This window comes from Neophocaena asiaeorientalis, unplaced genomic scaffold (genome assembly GCF_003031525.2).
Source record: "Neophocaena asiaeorientalis asiaeorientalis breed wild unplaced genomic scaffold, Neophocaena_asiaeorientalis_V1.1 scaffold19, whole genome shotgun sequence".
Taxonomy (NCBI): Eukaryota; Metazoa; Chordata; class Mammalia; order Artiodactyla; family Phocoenidae; genus Neophocaena; species Neophocaena asiaeorientalis.
In genome coordinates, this window is record NW_020173388.1 from 8449140 (window position 1) to 8471995 (window position 22856).

The 22856-nt window shown below is 34.5% G+C and overlaps 1 protein-coding gene across 2 annotated transcripts in view; it reads left to right on the forward strand.

The window, feature by feature from the left end:
- The window catches only part of NFXL1 (nuclear transcription factor, X-box binding like 1), a 53308-nt gene that overhangs the window by 13771 nt on the left and 16681 nt on the right, over nt 1-22856 (forward strand). For both annotated transcript variants that reach the window (XM_024746747.1, XM_024746748.1), the window contains 8 exons: nt 1421-1545; nt 2174-2296; nt 5660-5750; nt 13420-13540; nt 13771-13930; nt 14667-14758; nt 20490-20511; nt 20936-21076. In XM_024746747.1, the coding sequence (XP_024602515.1) occupies nt 1421-1545; nt 2174-2296; nt 5660-5750; nt 13420-13540; nt 13771-13930; nt 14667-14758; nt 20490-20511; nt 20936-21076 (875 nt within the window). The remainder of the gene's footprint in view (nt 1-1420; nt 1546-2173; nt 2297-5659; nt 5751-13419; nt 13541-13770; nt 13931-14666; nt 14759-20489; nt 20512-20935; nt 21077-22856) is intronic.

The window sequence follows — 22856 nt, forward strand, 5'->3', positions numbered from 1 at the left end:
TGAGCCTCTGAAATAGGGGGCTTGTCAATCTCAGACCAACCGCTTTTCAGTCCATCAAAGCACATTGAAGGTGTACCTTTGGTTTCCATCTGTACCCTCTCCCAACTCCCCGGTTCTTTCAACCAGTGAGGAAAACTCATTTGGGGAAGTAAATGTCAGTAAATTGCTCTGCATGCTGATAAAGAAACAAACAGACAAAAAAACCCAGAAAAAAACTGAAGTAGAGTGAAAATAATAGGCTGTTTTTCGAGATTCATTATTTTCGATTATCCAAGGGTCACCATTCTGAACAGTGTGCGGACACATGTAAATCTGTTTAAATAAGATTATGATGAATGTAAGTGTTCCAAGATACGTTCCTTTTAGTTCCTCTCCCCTTCTCCCTTTTTTTCCGTCCATGAATAAATCTCTGCTAAAATTTGAAAAAAAAAAATGACTAGGCATATGTGGGTTCAAATCTCACCTTCATGAACTGCAGTTTTCTCAAGTTAAATGGGGACAATAATAGTACCTTCTTCATAAGATACTTGTGAGAATTAAGTGATAAAATGCACGTAAAGTATTTAGTATAGTGGCCAGCACATAAAGGAAACCTAATAATTATAAGCTATTGTTATTGTTGGGTATTAGATTATAGGTGAATTTAGTTTGGGCTACTTTGAGATAAAGGCCTAGAAGGGTTACAGTTCAACTTCACTTTCTTGACTCAGCACCAGTACCAGCGCACATATTTATAAGATTATTGCAAACACTTGTTATAATATGTTTATGTTAAAGGTCAGTTTCATAGTTTTTAAGTCTAGATCTATTTTTTTCTTCCATCCTATGAGGTTGTTTAGAGCAAATTTTTTTTATTGTTCTATATATTGTAGAATTCTTCATAGTGGTTTACATGGGCTTACTCATTTCTTCAGAAAAGTATTTCTGAAGTAGTTAGCTCATAGAAATATGCTTCTTGGGGCTTCCCTGGTGGCGCGGTGGTTGAGAGTCCGCCTGCTGTTGCAGGGGACACGGGTTAATGCCTTGGGCCGGGAGGATCCCACGTGCTGCTGAGCGGCTGGGCACGTGAGCCATGGCCGCCGAGCCTGTGCATCCGGAGCCTGTGCTCCGCAATGGGAGAGGCCACAGCACTGAGAGGCCCGCGTACCTCAAAGAAAGGAAAAAAAAAAAAATATATATATATATATGCTTCTTGAGAATGGTAACTTGTCATGTATCAAATTCTTTTTAAAAGGCATAAGCTTTACAAATATAGGGGTTATTTTCTTTAAAGTTAACTTTCCAATAAATATGTAGATGCAAAAGTTCATAGTCTGAAAGACCTGTCATTCTCTAGGAATCCAGAAGTACATGGCACGTTATTAGTACTTTATAATAATGTATGTTATTTTTAATATTGATTTTTTTTGTTTGCTTCTAGAGTTTTCTTTGCCTTGTACAGAAGATGTACCAACTTGTGGAGACAGTTGTGACAAAGTACTTGAATGTGGAATCCACAGATGTTCACAGCGTTGTCACCGAGGTCCTTGTGAAACATGTAGACAAGTTAGTCATGTCCTATAATGATTACTTTTAACAGCTATCTGTCATAATATGTCAAGTGGGATTGTTTTGTAATTGTTTTCATAAACATCTGTGTCATGATCTAATATTTATGATGAAGTAGGAGAGTATGCCAGCAATTAAATCTGAAATTACCTTTTTTTTGTTTTGCTTGGTAAAAGTTTGAATGTTGTCATTTTTATAGACTAGTGTGGGGTTGTTTATCCTCAGAAGATATTCAAAGCAGTGATGAATTAGGCCTAGGGATGATAGGGGAAAAAATGCCTAGATGTCATTCTGGTTTTGACATACTACTAGATAATCCAGTTTTCTTGTTTTCCTGAAACTAGATGTGTAGATGTTATTGTGTAACTAGATATAAGGGATTTTAACATGTGATGTTGTTTTACTATTTAACATCAAATTTTTACTAAATTTAATAATGGAAATTCTGTGAAGCCTTTTTGGAACAAACAAATGTCTTAGGAAATTCTCCTTTATTTTTTAAAAAGTCTTTCATACAAAACACTTTTAAAATTTTCTCTTTCATTTTTTAGTAATTATAGAGATTACAGTGTAAAAATCATGTCAACGAAAGTCAATTTTAATAGCATTTATTTGATTCTTCCAGGAAGTGGAGAAGCATTGTCGTTGTGGAAAGCATACTAAACGAATGCCGTGTCATAAACCGTATCTTTGTGAAACTAAGTGTGTTAAGTTGCGGGACTGTCAGAAGCATCAGTGTAGGAGAAAGGTAATAAGCTTTGAAAACTGATTTTAAAATTCTCTTAGATTTTTCATCTTTGGGCCCATGATAAGTGCCATCTTGACTTGTTCCTCAAATACTTAGGCATATTCTTTGCTTTCCATATGAAATATTAATAAATATTCTACATTATTGTTTGTATTAGTGGGAAATCTTACAAGATTGTTAAATAACAAGGGTCTCTTTTTGTCCTATGCATAATTCCTTCTACTTGGTTCTTTGGCTGTTTCTGTTCCCTGACTTTATTATTATTATTTTTAAAAATAAATTTATTTATTGGCTGCATTGGGTCTTCGTTGCTGCGCGTGGGCACTCTCTAGTTGCGGCGACTGGGGGCTACTCTTTGTCGCAGTGTGTGGGCTTCTCATTGCAGCAGAGCACAGGCTCTAGGCACACGGGCTGCAGTAGTTGTGGCACGTGGGCTCAGTAGTTGTGGCTCACGGGCTCTAGAGCACAGGCTCAGTAGTTGTGGCACGCAGGCTTAGTTGCTCCGCGGCATGTGGGATCTTCCCAGACCAGGGCTTGAAACTGTGTTGCCTGCATTGGCAGGTGGATTCTTAACCACTGCACCACCAGGGAAGTCCCTGTTCCCTGACTTTAAAACATCATAGCAGTGTTAGTGGTAGTTTGTTTGGCATGTTAGAGGCTTAACTTCTGCTGTTCAGATCTTATTTATAGAATCTTGGTTCAGTATAAGGTCAACTGGAAAGTTTTATTGAGTCTGTAGATTTGAAGTTTTTTTGAGTCCCTTTTATTATGAATTATCCCTCTATCTCTGGTAAGATACTTTGTTCTTAAATCTATTAAATATAGTGATTTCAACTTTGTTTTGCTTAGTGTTCATACAGTATATATTTTCCATTCTTTTACTTTGAACTTACTCAAATCTTTATATTTGAAGTGGATTTCTTATAGACAGCAATTAGATAATTGTTTTATTTAGATAATTATTTTATTTTAAATCTTTATCATTTAATTTGGGTGTAGATCATTTACATTTATTGTGATCTTTAATAAAATGGTTGGATTTAAGTCTGTAATTTTGCTATTTATTTTCTATTTTTTCATCTGTTCTTTTCCCTCTTTTTGTGTCTTCTGTTTGAGTGTTGTCTTTCAATAATTCCATTTTACCTCCTTTATTCGATTCTTACACATTTTATACCCATGTATTTTATAAACCTCAAATGTGTTGTTTTTATTTTTGCTTTAACAGGTATCTTTTAAAGAGTGTGAAAAAGTAAATAGTCTTTTATATTTATCATCAAACTCATGATTTTTGGTGCTTTTCATCCTTTTATATAGATTCAGGTTTCTATCTGATTTCATTTTCTTTTGTCTGAAGGACTTCCTTTAACATTTCTTGTAGTGCTCGTCATGAATGCTTGCAACTTTTGTGAACTGTCTTTAGCCTTTGTTTGTGAAAAATATTTTTACTGTAGAATTTTAGTTTGACAATTTTTTTCCCATTCTTTAAACACATTGCTCCACTATCTCTGTTATCTTGGTTCCTCTGTATGTAATGTATCTTTTTTCTTTGGCTATTTTTAAAGATTTTTCTCTTTATCATTAGTTTTCAGTAATTTATTTGTGATGTTCCTTTGTATAGCTTTCTTCATGTTTCTTTAGTACAACTTTTGTTGAGCTTCTTGTATGTCTTTATAGTTTTCATCATATTTGTGAAATTTTCAATCTTTATTTCTTCAAATATTTCCCCCACCCATTGCCTACTGAGACTCCAGTGACAGGTATGTCATGCTGCTTGAAGTCCCATAGGTCACTGATGCTACATTTATTATTTAGTCCTTTTAATTTTCACATTTAATGTTATATTGTTTGTCTTCAAGTTCTCTAATTTTCTTCTGCATTGTCTAATCCCATTGTTTATCCCATCCTGTGTTTCTTCGTCTCAGACAGTATTTTTTCATCTCTGAGACTTGGAGTTGTGACTTTTTCTATATCTTCCATGTCTGTCCTTTTCATGCTCATGCTCTCTTCTGTCTTCTTGAATATAAGTGAATAGGTTATACTTCAAATGCCTATTTTAATGTCCTTGTCTACCAATTCTGTCATCTATCATTTCTGGGTCTATTTTTGTTGATTGAGTTTTCTTTTCCTTTTGGGTTATTCTTTACTGCTAGGTGACTTTTGATTGGTTTCCAGACATTATAAACTTCATGCTTTGTGCTACCACTTCTCCACAAATTCTAACCACACTTGCCTCTCTGAACTATGAATTTTGTCTCCTTAACTTGGTAAGACCACTGGACTCTGCTTGTGATCTTTTTCCTTGTGTCCAGGTCTAAGCTTGTGCTATCATAGGACTCACCTTGTTTGTTTCTGTTCTCATAGGGGTTTCTGTCCTGTGCTGCCTAGTTGTCTAATGTCTAAAAACTGCTGTTTCAAATATTTTGTCTGATTTTCTAGCTGTTTAAGGCAGGAGAGTAAATCTGGTCATTATTACTCATCATGGTGAGAAACAAACATCTAAAGGCTTATTCATGTTGTGGACCACATAACCTTCTTTTTTCCCACTGCCACTGGGAAAGTGATAGGCACATAGTATTACTTGGTAAATATTTGCTTAATTGAATGAACTATTTTAACTTTTAATTGCTTTTCAATAATGTGTACTTTGTTTTGAGCTATTTTTATATACTGAAACTTGTTCTGAAGTAGGTTAAAAACCTGTTTCTTTAAGAAAATTGTAGTCTGTATTTCCTTTCCAAAGTTTGTCAAGGAGTTAGAATGGCAAGATGGAACTTTAAGTAGTTGCCTTGTGTTCATGAATGAAAATTGGGACAGGTCATAGACAGCTATATTTCTCACAGATTGGAAATCAGGGAGTAACAAAACAGCACTAGAAGCAATTAGCCTATCTCTCCTTCTTTCCTTTAGTTAGTCTCTGACTCTTTGGTTTGAAAATAACTGCCAAACTAATCTATATATTGAATGGGTTTTATTGTAATTAAATTTTAAAAATAGCCAGATTGTTTGCCTGAATTGACTATAGGGTTTGACCAGATCCATTCCTGTGGTTAGTGTTGTCAATTTCTGTGTAGATAAGTAGAAGAGAAACTATCTTATGGAACTATTTTAAGTCATAGAATAATTAACTAAAGGGCAAGAAAATTTAGCTTGACTTCACTAAATTAGGTCATTGTCTACTTAAACTTATAAGTTCTTAGTACAACGTATTCTACACAAGAATGTTGATATTCTTGAATACTTTTATTCTCATAGTGAAAAGAACTATCTTTTGATTTCCCTAAGTTCTGTGAATAACTAGTAATGACATTCATATTACGTACGGTTTTCAAATTACCTGTTCTTTATGTATTGCTTTCCCTTCAGTGTTGCCCTGGAAACTGTCCACCTTGTGATCAAAACTGTGGACGGACTTTAGGATGTAGAAACCATAAGTGTCCATCTGTCTGCCATAGAGGTAAAATTTAACAACAGCTGTAATTTTATGTTTATATTTACATAGTGCTTTCTCGTTGATAGAGAGCTTTCACATTTATTATCTTACTCTTAGCAATCTTGAGAAGTTAGAGCAGTTGCCACTATCTTTATTTTATGGATGAGGAAACTTAAGCTGAAGAGGATTCAGTGATTTACTTAGGGAAATATCTAGTAAGGCATTATAGCCAAGATTTGAACCCACACCTTTTGAATATAAACTTCTGTTCTTTCAATAATACCATGTTGTTTCCTTACTTCTACCCAACCTTCCCCACATAGTTTTTAAGTTAATTAATAGGTTTTTCAGTAGTATTTTGAATTTTAGACATTGATATGAAATTAAATCTAGTAAAGGATTGTATATATTCTGTCCAGTGGTTCTCAAAATTTTTGGTCTCAAGGACCTTTTACACTCTTTTTGGGCCCAAAGACCTTTAGTTAATGTGGATTTTATCTACTGATATTTATTGTATTTGAAATTAAATTAAAATATAATAATATTTATTATTTTATTGAAAAATAGTACCATAGTACCCATTACATCTTAATACAGTAACTTTTTTGTGAAAAATAGCTACGTTCTAAAAAAAGTTTAGTGAGAAGAATGATACTGTTTTACATTTTTGCAAATGTCTTTAATGTCTAGCTTAATAGAAGATAGCTGGATTCACATATCTGCTTCTGCATTCAATCTGTTGTGATAATCCCTTGTCATATAGCTTCTGGAAAATTCTAATCTATGTACATAAATTCTTGCAGACCACCTGAAAGTGTCTCAGGGGTGCCTAAGTTGTTAGAGATTGAAAACTGAGTTAACTTCACTCATTTGGAGTATGTTGGTATGAAATGGAATCTACTGAAAGATAGTATAAGGTAGTGGAAAGAGCATGGGTTTAAATTAAGAGGTCCTGAGTCAAAAGTGAACGTAGTACTGGGTTGGCCAAAAAGTTTGTTTGGGTGTTTCCATATCTGTGGAAAAACCTGAACAAATTTGGCCAACCCAATAACAGCTTTGTGACCTGGGAAAAACTACTGTACTGTTTTTTGTTGTCTTCCTTTGGGATTAGGTGGATACTAGATATCTCCCTTAATGTCTTAATCCTTTCAGGAATCTTGGAAGGTATTAGTGTTGTTTTGTAAAAGGAGGAAGCAGGCAAAGAGACTGTTGGCCCAAGGTCATAGAACTAGTTGCAGGGTCAGGATGTGAACCCAAAGTTTAATAATATTTCAGTTATACCATATTGCCTCCCCATTAGGAAAAATGGCAGATATATTAACCCCATAGGCATTTCCCTGTGGATGTTATCTGATTTGTCAGTGTCTTTATTTTTATTTATTTATTTTTTTAACATCTTTATTGGAGTATAATTGCTTTACAATGGTGTGTTAGTTTCTGCTGTATAACAAAGTGAATCAGCCATACATATACATATATTCCCATTTCTCCTCCCTCCTTCATCTCCCTCCCACCCTCCCTATCCCACCGCTCTAGGTGGACACAAAGTACTAAGCTGATCTCCCTGTGCCATGCAGCTGCTTCCCACTAGCTATCTGTTTTACATTTGGTAGTGTATATATGTCCATGCCACTCTCTCACTTTGTCTGAGCTTCCCCTTCCCCTTCCCTGTGTCCTCAAGTTCATTCTCTATGTCTGCATCTTTATTCCTGTCCTGCCCCTAAGTTCTTAAGAACCATTTTTTTTTAGATTCCATATATATGTGTTAGCATACAGTATTTGTTTTTCTCTTTCTTACTTCACTCTGTATGGCAGTCTCTAAGTCCATCCACCTCACTGCAAATAGCTCAACTTTGTTTCTTTTTATGGCTGAGTAATATTCCATTGTATATATGTGCCACATCTTCTTTATCCATTCATCTGTCGATGGACACTTAGGTTGCTTCCATGTCCTGGCTCTTGTAAATAGTGCTGCAATGAACATTGTGGTACATGACTCTTTGAATTATGGTTTTCTCAGAGTATATGCCCAGTAGTGGGATTTCTGGGTCGTATGGTAGTTCTATTTTTAGATTTTTAAGGAACCTCCATACTGTTCTCCATAGCGGCTGTATCAGTTTACATTCCTACCCACAGTTCCCACCCAAGAAGTTTCCCTTTTCTCCACACCCTCTCCAGCATTTATTGTTTGTAGATTTTTTGATGATGGCCGTTCTGACTGGTGTGAGGTGATACCTCATTGTGGTTTTAATTTGCATTTCTCTAATAATTAGTGATGTTGAGCATCCTTTCATGTGTTTGTTGTCAATCTGTATATCTTCTTTGGAGAAATGTCTATTTAGGCCATATGTGCCAGAGCCACAGCCAGCATTGTTCTCAGTGGTGAAAAGCTGAAACCATTTCCACTAAGATCAGGAAGAAGACAAGGTTGCCCACTTTCACCACTATTATTCAACATAGTTTTGGAAGTTTTAGCCACAGCAATCAGAGAAGAAAAGGAAATAAAAGGAATCCAAATCGGAAAAGAAGAAGTAAAGCTGTCACTGTTTGCAGATGACATGATACTATACATAGAGAATCCTAAAGATGCTACCAGAAAACTACCAGAGCTAATCAATGAATTTGGTAAAGTAGCAGGATACAAAATTAATGCACAGAAATCTCTTGCATTCATATACACTAATGATGAAAAATCTGAAAGAGAAATTAAGGAAACACTCCCATTTACCACTGCAATAAAAAGAAGAAAATACCTAGGAAGAAATCTACCTAGGGAGACAAAAGACCTGTATGCAGAAAACTATAAGACACTGATGAAAGAAATTAATGATACAAATGCAGAGATATACCATGTTCTTGGATTGGAAGAATCAACATTGTGAAAATGACTATACTACCCAAAGCAATCTACAGATTCAGTGCAATCCCTATCAAACTTTCAATGGCATTTTTCACAGAAGTAGAACAAAAAATTTCACAATTTGTATGGGAACACAAAAGACCCCAAATAGCCAAAGCAATCTTGAGAAAGAAAAACGGAGCTGGAGGAATCAGGTTCCCTGACTACCGACTATATTACAGAGCTACAGTAATCAAGACAGTATGGTACTGGAACAAAAAGAGAAATATAGAGAATTGGAACAGGATAGAAAGCCCCAGGGATAAACCCACGCACATATGGTCACCTTATTTTTGATCAAGGAAGCAAGAATATACAGTGGAGAAAAGACAGCCTCTTCAATAAGTGGTGCTGGGAAAACTGGACAGCTACATGTAAAAAAATGAAATTAGAACACTCCCTAATACCATACACAAAAATTAACTCAAAATGGATTAAAGACTTAAATGTAAGGCCAGACACTATAGAACTCTTAGAGGAAAACATAGGCAGAACACTATGACATAAATCACAGCAAGATCCTTTTTGACCCACCTCCTAGAGAAATAGAAATAAACCAAAAGTAAACAGGACCTAATGACACTTAAAAGCTTTTGCACAGCAAAGGAAACCATAAACAAGACGAAAAGACAAACCTCAGAATGGGAGAAAATACTTGCAAATGAAGCAACTGACAAAGGATTAATCTCCAAAATATACAAGCAACTCAATATCAAAGAAACAAACAACCCAATCCAAAAATGTCAGTGTCTTTATTTATTTATTTTTGCGGTACTCGGGCCTCTCACCGCCGTGGCCTCTGCCATTGCGGAGCACAGGCTCTGGACGCGCAGGCTCAGCGGCCATGGCTCACGGGCCCAGCCACTCCGCGGCATGTGGGTTCATCCCGGACCGGGGCACGAACCCGTGTCCCCTGCATTGGCAGGTGGACTCTCAACCACTGCGCCACCAGGGAAGCCCAAGTGTCTTTAAATTGTAAAGTTTAGAACTGGTTTTTTGGTTCTCATGTAAAAGGATTTTATTTCCTTTTGTAGTCATAGTATATCACTGACCCATTAAATTTGAATTTCATTAACATTCTAAAGTTAGTCATTCATTCAATAAGTATTTTTGAGTGTCTACTAAGTACCAGGCACTGGAATTACGAGTGAACAATTTTGACAACGTACCTGCTTTTATGGAGCTTACTTTTTAATTCTCCCTCAATTAGAATACAAGTAAATAATCACATTAATATAGAATATCAGATAGTGACAAGTATAGAAAGAAAATTAGAGTAAAATTGTGATAGTTGGGATGGTATATACTGTTTTATATAGTGTGGTCAGAGTAGGACTCTGAAAGAATGACATGTGTGGGGAATCCTGAGAGAAGTAGGGATCAAGCCCTGGGGAAATGGGGATGGGGTAGTTTGATTACAGAGGCCTTGAGACAGGAACATTTGAAGGAGGACTGAAGTGGTTGCTCAGGGGGACTCATGTCAGGAGACGAGGTCAGAGAGATGGTGCAATAAATGATTGCTGGGGAAAGGAGAATATGTATAGGGCCTTGGAGACCACTGTTAAAACATAGCCTTCACTTTAAGTTGCAAACCTGACTAGTTGTATGACCATTAAAGAAATTGGATCAGTAGTTTAGAATTTTCTCACCAAGAAAACACCGGGCCTAGGTGATTTTTACACATGATTTTTAACAAATGAACATTTAAAGTATGTATAAGTTTAATCTCTTTGTGAACTATTTGATAGTGTATGTAAAAAAGTAATGTGTTCCAGCTCATTATATCATCTTTCAAGGAAAGTAAGGGAAAATTACAGGCCAGTCTTAACTGATGAACATGTTTGTAAAATATTAAAGTTTTTGCCACTCAAATCCAGCTATCTGGTACTACAGTATTAGCTATCCAAAACCTTAATGTATCATAACCAAGTTGGGTTTATTGCAGTAATGTATGGTTGGTTTAAGATTAGTAAATCTAATAACATGTTTCCATCACATTAACAGATTAAAGGAGAAATGAGATCATTTTAGTAAATGTCTGAAAAACAGTTGATAAAATTCAGCATCCATATATGATGAAAACTTAACTAGAAATGGAAGAGAGCATCCTTAACCTGATATAGAGTATCTGCAAAAAGGGCAGAGCACACATCATTCTTAGTGGAGAAATGTTGAAAGCATATCCCCCTCTTGTATTATTTTGAAGCAAATCCCATAAATACTTCAATATGCATCTCTGAAAGATGGATTCTTAAGCTGAAAATAGTTAATGTTTCTTAATATCAGCAAATATCTGGTGTTCACATATCTTTTTGTCTCATAAATGCCTTCATTTTTTACTTCAGTTTGTATGACTGAGAAACCTTAATAAGATTGACATTGTAGTTGGTTGATGTCTCTAAAGTCTATGAATCTGTAATTTCCCTCTTTTTCTATAATTTTCCATCTTTTTATATATTTTCCTTTGTCACTTGTTTAAGAAACTAGGTTGTTTTATTTAGTTTCACAGAGTCTGGATTTTGCAGATTGCATCTCCGCGGTACTATTTGACATTTTCCTCTGTATTTTCTATAAACTGTTAGTGGGGCTAGAGGTTTGATCAGATCCAGGTTCAATTATTATTAATTAGTTTTTGGCAGAATGTTTATTTTTTAGAAAAGAAACTTAGTAGCCCCTAAAAAAAATTTACCTTAATGGAAAGTGTGTGAAGATACCGTTGTGCAACTCTTACCATTTGTTTAATACTCAGTTACATAAGATACATAGAATCATTATTTTATGTCATTTTCCATTATTCTAGATACCTTCATAATCAAGTTGTACTGTAACTCATAGGGAGAGGGTGTTACGTGCATGTTTGTGCTGTGAATATATGAAAGCTTGACTTATAGTTCTTTAAAGCTTAAGGCCTTCTATGGTTATGGTTCTAGAATTACTGGACTTTTGACGCACTAGTCACTGTATTTATACTCTGTATGCTCCTTTTTCATTTAAAAAATATTATCACTGAAGTTACATGAATTTATGTCATGTTGTACAGGTGTCTGTAATGAGTTCATTAGGAAAACTGTTCAGGGAAATTATCCCTTATTCTCAAGATTTAATTTTAAAAAAGGAAAAGTGATGCTGTAGTTTAGGGCGGCAAAAAGGTTATGTTTGATAAGTTTCTCTTTGATTGCTGAAGGTGAATGAAAATTATCATTGTTAAGTATGGAAATTAATATAATGTGCTGAGTAAGAACTGACATAAATGTCACTATTAATTTTTTTTAAAATGTGACATCAAATTTTCTTTTGGAAAGACCAAAATAAAGTTTGATCATGTGAGTCAGGATAACTTGGCTTGCATTACCATCAAGATAATACTTTACTGGATTATAGTTATCAAAACACTGAAGTATAAATTTGATAATTTGTATAATACACGTGTGTTTTTTCCCTGTGGTGCTTTTTACTTTATTTCTTTTTCTGTGATCATTATTTGAATCAAAATTCTTAACCTCTTTTGTTTTAGGGAACTGTTTTGAACTAATAGAGGCTTTTAACCAGACTATTTTTCATCATTAATCTGCTTTTTATCAGGTTAATTGCTATTCAGTATTTTGCTTGGACCTGACACCTAGGCAGCAATTTCTTGAGATACTTACTTCCTAGTTGAAGACTCTTTATTCCTTTCTCTTTTTTTTTGGCGGTACGCGGGCCTCTCACTGTTGTGGCCTCTCCCGTTGCGGAGCACAGGCTCCGGACGCGCAGGCTCAGCGGCCATGGCTCACGGGCCCAGCCGCTCCACGGCATGTGGGATCTTCCCGGACCGGGGCACGAACCCATGTCCCCTGCATCGGCAGGCGGACTCTCGACCACTGCGCCACCAGGGAAGCCCTTCCTTTCTTACTATTTCATTTCTAATGGGGTAGCCTATTCGGAAAACTAGAGTGGGAAGAAAGCCCTTAGGATGATGTCAAAGCCTTGGAGAGAACTTTATAGCTTGTTTAAAAGATTTCTTTTCAATTGGTCTTTGTGTATTTCTACCCATAACAAAAGAAGGTAAAAAGCTGAAACCCTAAAAATGTTTCCTTTTGAAATGTTGAGAAGAGAAGTATTTGGAATTATAGCCTAAAATGAGATTTTAGAGTCTTTCGCAAAGCATGAGTAATGGAAAATTGACTGTACTTGTTAATAACCTTATGAGAGAAGTCACTCTTATTGGAGAATTTATTTAAAAATAATGTACTTGAGTAGATGTATGTATGAAACTAAGCCAGGAAGATTATTGCTAAATTAGATTTTCCAAAGACTTAGCTCCATTTTGCTGGTGTAGTTTTGAATGAGTAATGTGTTAAATTTGTTATTTAGAACAGAACTTTTAGAAAATTTTAAAGAAAATTCTAAAGCTTTTTATTGAAGTACTGGTGTAGATATAGAAAAGTATACAAATTGCAGGTGTACAGCTTGATGATGTTTCATAAACTGAACATAACCATATAACCAGAACTCAGATTATTAAACAGATCATTACCAGCATTTCCCAAACTTTTTGTGTCCTTTGTAATCATCATCCTGATTTTGAACAGCATAGATTAGTTTTTCCTGTTTATTTTATATAAATGGAATCATATACTGTATATTGATGGTGTCTGATTTCTTTTGCTCAATGTTATATGTGTGAGGTTCATTCATTTATTCTCATCCTAGAGTATCCCATTGTGTGAATATACTAAACTTATTGATTCTACTATTGATGGGAATTTGGGTAGTTAAAGAAATTTCTCTTTAAGTTTCAGACCTTTTTTTCAGGTAGCTGTTATCCCTGCCCAGAAACTGTAGATGTGAAGTGCAATTGTGGTAATACAAAGGTGACAGTACCCTGTGGCCGAGAACGTACCACAAGACCCCCCAAGTGCAAAGAGCAGTGCAGGTTAGTACAAAGCTCTGAACAGACTTATATCTGGTGTCTTACAGATTTAAATTCATACCGATTTTTCATTTTGTTAGTATTTTCAATTTTGCTTTAATGTTCTAAAATATTAATATTCACAGTATGCTCATTCTGTATGGAATTAGAAGGTATATAAATAGATAATTGCACTTTAGATATAATCGTTCAATGATCAAAAGTAATTTTAAAAATTGTACTTTATGATTTAGTCGACCACCAACTTGCCATCATACAAGTCAAGAAAAACATCGCTGTCACTTTGGCTCTTGTCCTCCATGTCATCAACCTTGCCGAAAGGTTTTGGAGAAATGTGGTCACTTGTGTCCTGCTCCATGTCATGATCAAGCATTAATAAAGCAAACTGGCAGGGTAAGGGAACAGTACTATTAAGACATAATGCATTGCTGTGGGTCATATTTTCTTAATTTTACTTAGTCATTTCAACAAGCAATGATGAAGTACTTATTGGGTGTTAAACACTGTGATAGGAGCTGGGGTATAAGGTAAATGATACTTGGTTTTTGTCTTAAGAAATTCACAATATAGAAAAGGAGAAATCAATAAAATGTTTGCAAGTACAGTGTGATGGTCATGTTATAATCATCATACAGATGAGTTTGTCAGTCTTCCTTCATATACTATAGTTTAGGGTTATAAATATCTCCTGGTTTCCTCAAAGATTCATTCACATATTCAGTGAATATTTATTGAATTCTTACTATGTGTTAAGCATTCTTCTAGGTGCTGGGGAGACAACAGTGAACAAAATAAAGGAGATTAAATTCTATTGGTGGAATTTGGATTTTACAATTCTGTGTTTTATTCTTTTGGCTTATGAGAAGTGAAGGAGTCTATACTGCCTTTGTTCTGTCATTTAAAAACTGGAATCTGGCTCAATTTTTAATATAAACGTGTTAGCGGAGAACAATCTGATAGAATTTAAGGATGGAATAAAATATCTCAATAAGCACAATTTGTTGAGTACTTGAAAAAATTTCAGCCGGCTTGAGCAGAGGATTCGTGGAACTGTTTTTTCTTAGATCCTTAAATCGGCCATATGATTTAACCCCTCTGACTTAAAAATTGTTATTTATTTTACTTGTAGCACCAGCCTTCAGGCCCTTGGGAACAGCCGTCTGAACCAGCGTTTATTCAGACTGCATTGCCTTGTCCTCCGTGTCAAGTGCCTATTCCTATGTAAGTATTAGAATTTTAGCTTTTAAAAAAAATCTTTTGACATAGTTCAAAGTGTATCTTGAGAAACTTCTCCCCTTTTTCTTTCTTCAGTTCATCATTATTTCAGGCCTAGCCTATAAAGTAGTCTCTCTTTCTGTTTCATTCTTTTCCAAATATATTTTGCATACTGCTTAAAACGCTCCTCTAGATGTCTTTTTGAGTCATTTTCCCCAGCTAGAGTTTGATGGGTCAGTATAGCTATTCCTACTCTTTTCGTTACTGTTTGCATGGATAAATGGACAAATTCTTAGAAACACACAAACTACTGAAACTGAATCAAGAAGAAGTAGAAAATCTGAATATACCTAGTAAAAAGACTGAATTAGTAACCAAAAACTTACCACAAAAATAACCTCAGGACCAGTGACTTCACTAGTGAATTCTACCAAACATTTAAAGAATTAACACCAATGCTTCACTAAGCAGGCACATTTCCTGTCTTATTCAGTGAGGCTACTATTTCCATGATAATAAACCAGAAAAAGACATCACAGGAAAACTGCAGACCAATATCCCTTTTGAATATAGATGCAAAAATTCTTAACCAGATACTAGCAAACTGAATCCAGCAACATGTAAAAAGATTTATACATCATGACCAAGTTGGGTATATCCCAGAAATATGAAGTTGAATCAACATCAATCATTCATTCATCAATCATTGATTCAAATCAATCACTGTTAATACTTTATCAATAGAATAAAGGACAGCTGATAGATGCAGAAAAACATTTGACAAAATCTGACATGCTTTCTTGAACACTCAACAATCTTGGGATAAAAGAGAACTTCCTCAACCTGATGAAGAGCATCTATGAAAACCCACAGTTAACATCATCACACTTAATGGTGCAAGATTTAAAGCTTTCCCCCTTAAGATCAGGAACAAGACTAGGATGTCTGTTCTGCCACTTCTATTCAATACTATATTAGAGGTGCTAGCTAGAGCAATTAGACTAGAAAATGAAGAAGTAAAACTATTTGTATTTTCAGATGACATGATCATGTATATAGAAAATCCTAAGGAATCTTCACAAAAGTTATTAGAGATATTAAATAAGTTCAGTAAGTTTATAGGAAACATGATGAATATACAAAAGTCAATTTTATTTCTATACACTAACAGTGAACAATCTGAAAATTGAACTAAGGAAACAGTTCCATTTGCAATAACATTAAGAAGAACAAACATTTTGTTTATTTAACAAATTTAATAAAAGAAATCCAAGACTTGTACACTGAGAGCTAGAAAACATTGTTGTAAGAAATTAAAGAAGACCAAAGACTGTAATACTGGCATTCAGATAGACATAAAGATCAAGGGAATAGAACTGACAGTCCAGAAATAAATCCATACACTTATGGTCAATTAATTTTTGACAAGACTGTCAGAATAATTAAATGGGGGAAAGAATGCTTTTCTCAACAAATGGTATTGGTACAACTGGATATTCACATGGAAAAAAATGAACTCAGACCCCTACCTCACAACATATATAAATAGTAACTCAAAATTGATCAGAGGCCTAAAAGTAAGAACTAAAACTATTAAACTCTTAGGAGAAAACATAGGTGTAAATCTTTGTGTCCTTGGATTAGGCATTGGTTGTTAGATATGACACCTAAAGCATAAGCAACAAGAGAAAAGATAAATAAATTGCACTTTATGAAAATTAAGTCAGAGGACATTATCAAGAAATTGTGCTTTAAGGACACTATCAAAAAATTGAAAAGATAACCCACAGAATGGTAGAAAATGTTTGTAAATCATATATCTTGTATATTATCCATAATATATAAAGAATTCTTAGACTGAGAGACCAAAAGACAATCCAATTTAAAAATGGTCAAAGGCTTAGAATAGATATTTCTCCAGAGAAGATCTACAAATGGCTAGTAAACATGTGAAAGGATGCTCAATATCATTAATTAGAAAAATGTAAATTAAAGCCACCAAGAGATACCATTTTACATCCACTAGGAAGGCTAAAATAAAAAAGACATATGATGTATTGGTGAAGATATGGAGAAGTTGGAACCATTATACATTGCTGTTGGGAATGTAAAGTGGTGTAGCTACTTTGGAAAACAGTTTGGTAGTTTCTCAGGAGACTAAACATAGAGTTACTGTATGACCCAGCAGTTTTACTCTTAGGACTATGCCCAAGAGAACTGAAAATATAGATTCATAAAAACTTGTACATGAATGTCCATAGCAACATTATTATTAATAGCCCAAAAAGTGAAAACAATTTTTTTATCAACTGATGAATGGATAAACAAAATGTGGTATAGCCATACAATGGAATATTATTCAGCTATAAAAATCCATGAATTACCGATACATTTACATATTACGTGGATGAACCTTGAAAACATTATTCTAAATGAAAGAAGCCAGACACAAAAGGCCACATGCTGTTTGATTCCATTTATATGAACTGTCCAGAGTAGGCAAATCCACAGAGACAGAAGGTAGAGTAGTGGTTGCAGGGGCTGAGGATAGGAGACTATGGGGAGTGACTTCTAATAGTTTCAGGGTTTCTCTTTGGGTTATGAAAATATTCTAGAATTAAGTAGTGGCGGTGGTTACACAACCTCATGAATATACTAAACTCCTCTGAATTGTACTCTTTAGAAGTATACATTTTATGGTATGTGAATTTCATCTCAGTTTTAAAAAGGAGAAAAACGTATATGAAGATCCTTCTAATTCTGATACGATTTTTCAGTGACATGTCTAACAAAATTATTATTGTAAAGGATATATTAAAAAATATTACTTGTCACATGAACTATCCAGTTAATATAATTTCATATTAGAGTACAGTGTTCCTGTTTTCTTGCCCTTTTGTTTTAAAAATAACATTACATTTAATAATAATTTTGGCCATGTGATAAAAGAATTCTGAACATGTGCATATAACACATATAATATGTGCTGTATCATTTAGGGTGCCTTTTGTTTCAAGTAACAAAAACCCTAAATAAAAAGCGACATTGTAACATTTATGCCTTGCACAGTTAGACTGGAGGTAGAACTGCTGCTTCATGGTTGGTTAATCTGGTTGATTCAGTGATTTATCGTCAAGAGCCTGGATTCTGTCTTTACATTTTATCCTCAGTGTGTCCTTTTTGCTCTCAGGCTACTTGCCCTTCTGATAAACTTCCCATCCAGTTAGTGAAGTTTCCAAAGGGAGAAATGGACACTGTTTAAGCCTTCAACCATCATTTTCTTCTTTATTTAAAGACTAAGGAAACCTTTCCCAGAAGCCCCATAGTAAAACTCTTTTCACATTTCACTGGCCAGAATAGGATCACAAGACAATTGCTAAACCAGTCCCTTTAAAGGGAAATGAAATATTTGTTTTGTTTCTTTAAATAGACTGTTTTTTTTAGGTGACTTTTTTAGGTTTGCAGGAAAATTTCACAGAAAATACAAAGAGTTCCCATATGGTCCTGCCACACACACGCAGTTTCCCTTAATATCTTATATTAGTGTGGAATTGTACTCTTTAAAAGTAAAAACTTTATGGTATGTGAATTTTATCTCAGTTTAAAAACCAAAAACATATGTATAAAGATCCTTCTAACTCTGATATAATGATTTTTCAGTGGCATGTATAACAAAATTATTATTATGAAGTATATGTTGAAAAATATTATTTGTCACATGAACTGTCCAGGTAATACAATTTCTTTCTTAGAGTAGAATTTTTTTACAGTTGAGGAACTGATATTGATACATTATTATTAACGAAAGTCTATAGTTTACCTTGGTAAAGGTTTACTTTTTCGGTTGTACGGTCCATGAGTTTTGATAAATGCATAATCTCATGTATCCACCATTACAGTACCATACAGAATAGTTTCACTGCCCTAAGAACCTCCTGTTCATCCCTCACCTCCCCAGCCCTCAAGCCTCTAGAAACTGTTGGTCTTTTTACTCTCTCTATAGTTCTGTCTTTTTCAAAATGTCCTATAGTTGGAATCCCACAGTATATAGCCTTTTTAGCATATTGCACTTGATAATATGCATTTAGGTTTCCTCCATGTCTTTTTACAGCTTGATAGCTCATTTCTTTGTATTGCTGAGTAATATTCTATTGTATGTATATACCACAGTTTGTTTATTCATTCACCTATTGAAGGGCAGTTTAGTTGTTTCCAAGTTTTAGCAGTTATGAAGAAAGCTGCTGTGAACGTTCATGTTCACAGAACATATGTCCATGTTATTGTGTGGACATATATTTTCAACTCATTTGGGTAAATATTTAGGAGTGCTATTGCTGGATCATACGGTAAGCCTATGTTTACCTATATAAGACACTGCCAGACTAACACGGTGGCTGTACCATTTTGCATTATCACCAGCAATGAATGAGAGTTCCTGTTTCTCTACATCTTTGCCAGCAACTGCTGTTGTCAGTGTTTTGGATTTTAGCCATTCTAATAGGTGTGCAGTGATATCTCATTTTAATTGGCAGTTCTTTAATGGCATATGATGTTGAGCATCTTTTCATATGCTTATTTGCCATTTGTATATCCTCTTTGGTGAGGTGTCTGTTCTCTGCTCAAATCTTGCCCATTATTTAATTGGCTGTTTAATTTCTTATTATTGAGTTTTTAAGAGTTCTTTTATAGTTTGGATACAAGTTCTTTACCAGATACGTGTTTTCCAAATATTTTCTCCCAGTCTGTGGCTTGTGTTAATGAAAACCAGTTTTTATTTAAGTGTTTTTGGCAGAGCAGATGTTTTTGGTTTAATGAAATCCAACTTAACCATTTTTCTTTCATGGATTGTGTTGTATTTAAAAAGTCATCGCCAAACTCGAGGTCACCTAGATTTTCTCCTATGTTTTATAGTCTTGCATTTCACATTTAGGTCTGTGACCCATTTTGAATTAACTGCTGTGAAATGTATAAAGTCTATTTGTATTTTTTTCCATGTGGATGTTCCTTTGTTCCAGCACCAACCGTTTGTTGAAAAGACTACCCTTTCTCCATTTGATCGCCTTTCTCCTTTGTCAGAGATCAATCGGCTATGTTTGTGTGGGTCTATTTCTGGGCTCTCTGTTTTGTTCCATTGATCTATTTGTCTGTTCTTTCACCAGTACTGTACTGTCTTGATCACTGTAGCTTTATAGTAAGGCCTGAAGTTGGGTAGTGTTAGTCCTCTGCCTTTGTTCTTCAGTACTGTGTTGGCTATCCTGGGTTTTTTGTCTTTCTATATAGACCTTAGAATCAGTTTGTTGATATCCACAAAATAACTTCCTGGGATTTTGATTGGAATTGTGTTCAATCTAGATGAAGTTGGGAAGACGTGACATTTTAACAGCATTGCACCTTTCTATAGATGAACATGAAATATCTCTCCATGTATTTAGATCTTTCATCAGTGTTTTGTAGTTTTCTTCATATAAATCTTGTATCTATTTTGTTAGATTTATATCTAAGTATTTCATTTTTGTGTGTGCTAGTATAAATGGTGGTGTGTTTTTAATTTCAAATTCCAGTCGTTCATTGCTGGTATATAGGAAAACAATTGGCTTTTGTATATTAACTTTGTATCCTGCAACCTATGTGCTTATTTTTTATTAACAAAAAAACTAGTAGAGTTAGCATCTTTGCTTTAAAAATATTCTTTTGAAGACTGTATAATGTTTCATTTCATTTTATTTTTGTCTTTCAGGGAATGTCTTGGGAAGCATGAGGTGAGTTACAGGCACAAACTTTAAGTAAAGCTTGTAATCTATGTACCTCTTCTATATGATGGTTGTTAGAAATAACAAAGTCAATGTATTGTCTTTTTAGTGCTCTAAAGAGTACAAGAGTTTGTCTACTAATTTTAAAAATACACAGTGCTTTTATTTGAGAATTAGCCTATGTATATGCATTCACTGCAGAATCATTACATTGAATTTCCCTTTTAGGAATAGAATGTTTTGCTCCTTGACATTCATTCTTTGGATTTTTTTGGATAGGTTACTTTGATTTTGATAATAACAATTATTAATGAAAATGTATTAGATGAAACTTGTTCTCAAATGATAACAGAGTCATTTTTGAAACATGCTTCCTATAGGTTGTGTGTGTATGTCTGTGTTGCTGATTTTCCTTTTTTTCTTAAATTTTAAGGTGAGCCCACTACCATGCCACACCGTAGGACCCTACTCTTGTAGGAGAGTTTGTGGACGAACCTTAGATTGTCAGAATCATACATGTATGAAAGAGTGCCACAAAGTAACTGAAATTGATTCCTGCACTGACAAAAACAAGGTAATGTCCTTGAGTTGAATGTGTACATGCTTACCGTATGCTTGAAACATTTTTTTCAATAATTTTGCCATAAATATTTTCCATTTTGCTATAACTTCTCTTTCCTTTTTCTTGCCCTCATCCCTTCTCCTTCCTTGCCTTTCCTCAGACAACCAACTTTAACAACTTGGTGTATATCTCTCTGTATCTTTGTGCTAGTTCATAAGAATATGCCTTTTAATTTGGTACTGTTTACATGCTATACCTGGGTTAATACATAAGGTTTGATTTTATGATAAAAGTACAGAAATTGTGTCTCTTTTTAGATAGTAAGTAGCAGTATCACCTCTACTGCTATCCATTTATATCTCTAAGTTTAGTGTGGAGCATTTGCTGTCAGCTGTTTTTTAAACCGAATACATAGGGTAGATGTTCACAGTTTTAATAAATTCTCAATCTTTTGTTGGAAGTAAATACCATCACAGATACAGGATATGTATAAGTTATGTGAAATTTACTGAAAGCATTTTACAAGCATATGAGAAATCAACCATTCAAAGATGTCTAAAAATTGCCATTTCACAAGGAAAAACAAATGTAGCTAATCAAATTTTAATTAATACTAAATTTTATTTTTAAAATAATGTTTTTTCCTAGGTTTCCATTCTATAGGGAATCATAATAATATTAGCAAGTGTGCTTAATGAGGAATAAGCCAAAGATTTTAAGCTTAATTTTATTATTAAGTAACATTACATTTACAGGTGTTTAAATTATTATTATGAATTGTGTTATTGAAAATTTCACTTGCAATATTAGATATTTTGGTCTTTGATTTGGTAATTGTAATGCATGACAACATAAATGTCTATAGTATCATTCTTCCTCATGTGCAGATATATATGTAAATCGTATTGCTTATAATTTCTTCACTGAGTCATGCCTTGATCCTCAATAAAAATATTCTCATGATAAAATGAAAAAGATATTGGAATTATAAAATCAAACTAACATAATGATTCAAAACCACTTTAACTAGTTAGAGAATAGCTACTGTATGGCTTTCTTCCATTAGACTTCCAGAATATCAGATGAATCAGAAAAAACTCATTTTAAGAAGTGATATGACATGTTTGGGGAATTACCTTGGTTTATCCCAACATGGCTTCCTAGGCATCAGTGCCTGTGGTGAAATATGGGTTATAAGTTATGTGCAATTCTTCTCAATTTAGCTACAAATCCACCCTATCTCCCACTCAGGGAAGGCTACTGCAGTGTAAGTGAGTGGAAATTATATTATTTTGGGGGATAACTTTGCAATCATTCTAATTTATGTATTAAAGGTTAAATAATTCAGAAACTTTAAAAATTAATTCCTTACTGTAACATCTCAATTGAGACCCACTGGAGAAAGGCTCTTAATAGGTCTCTCTTGACCCAAGTGCCCTTGGAATTTTTAATGCAGTTTCTACCTTGAGGTATAGCACAGAGCCTATAACACAGCAGGTATTCAATAAGTGTTTATTGAATTAACTGAAATCAAAGCTCTTTTGCTTCTTACCTCTGTTCTAGTCTCTTTCCTTCCCTTGCCTTACCCTCAGATCTCAGTTCAGTCAATGCCATTCTTATGTGGGATGGCTCTGATTGATACCATTAACAGCAAATATAACCCTAATTCATTGGCTGTAGTGAGTGGGAATGTGGTTAACTGGGGAAAGGTGTGAAGGTGATGGCAATCGCAATGGTGTGTATTTCGCAAGCAAACATGGGCTGAAATACTTTTTGACTGATTGCAAGAAGA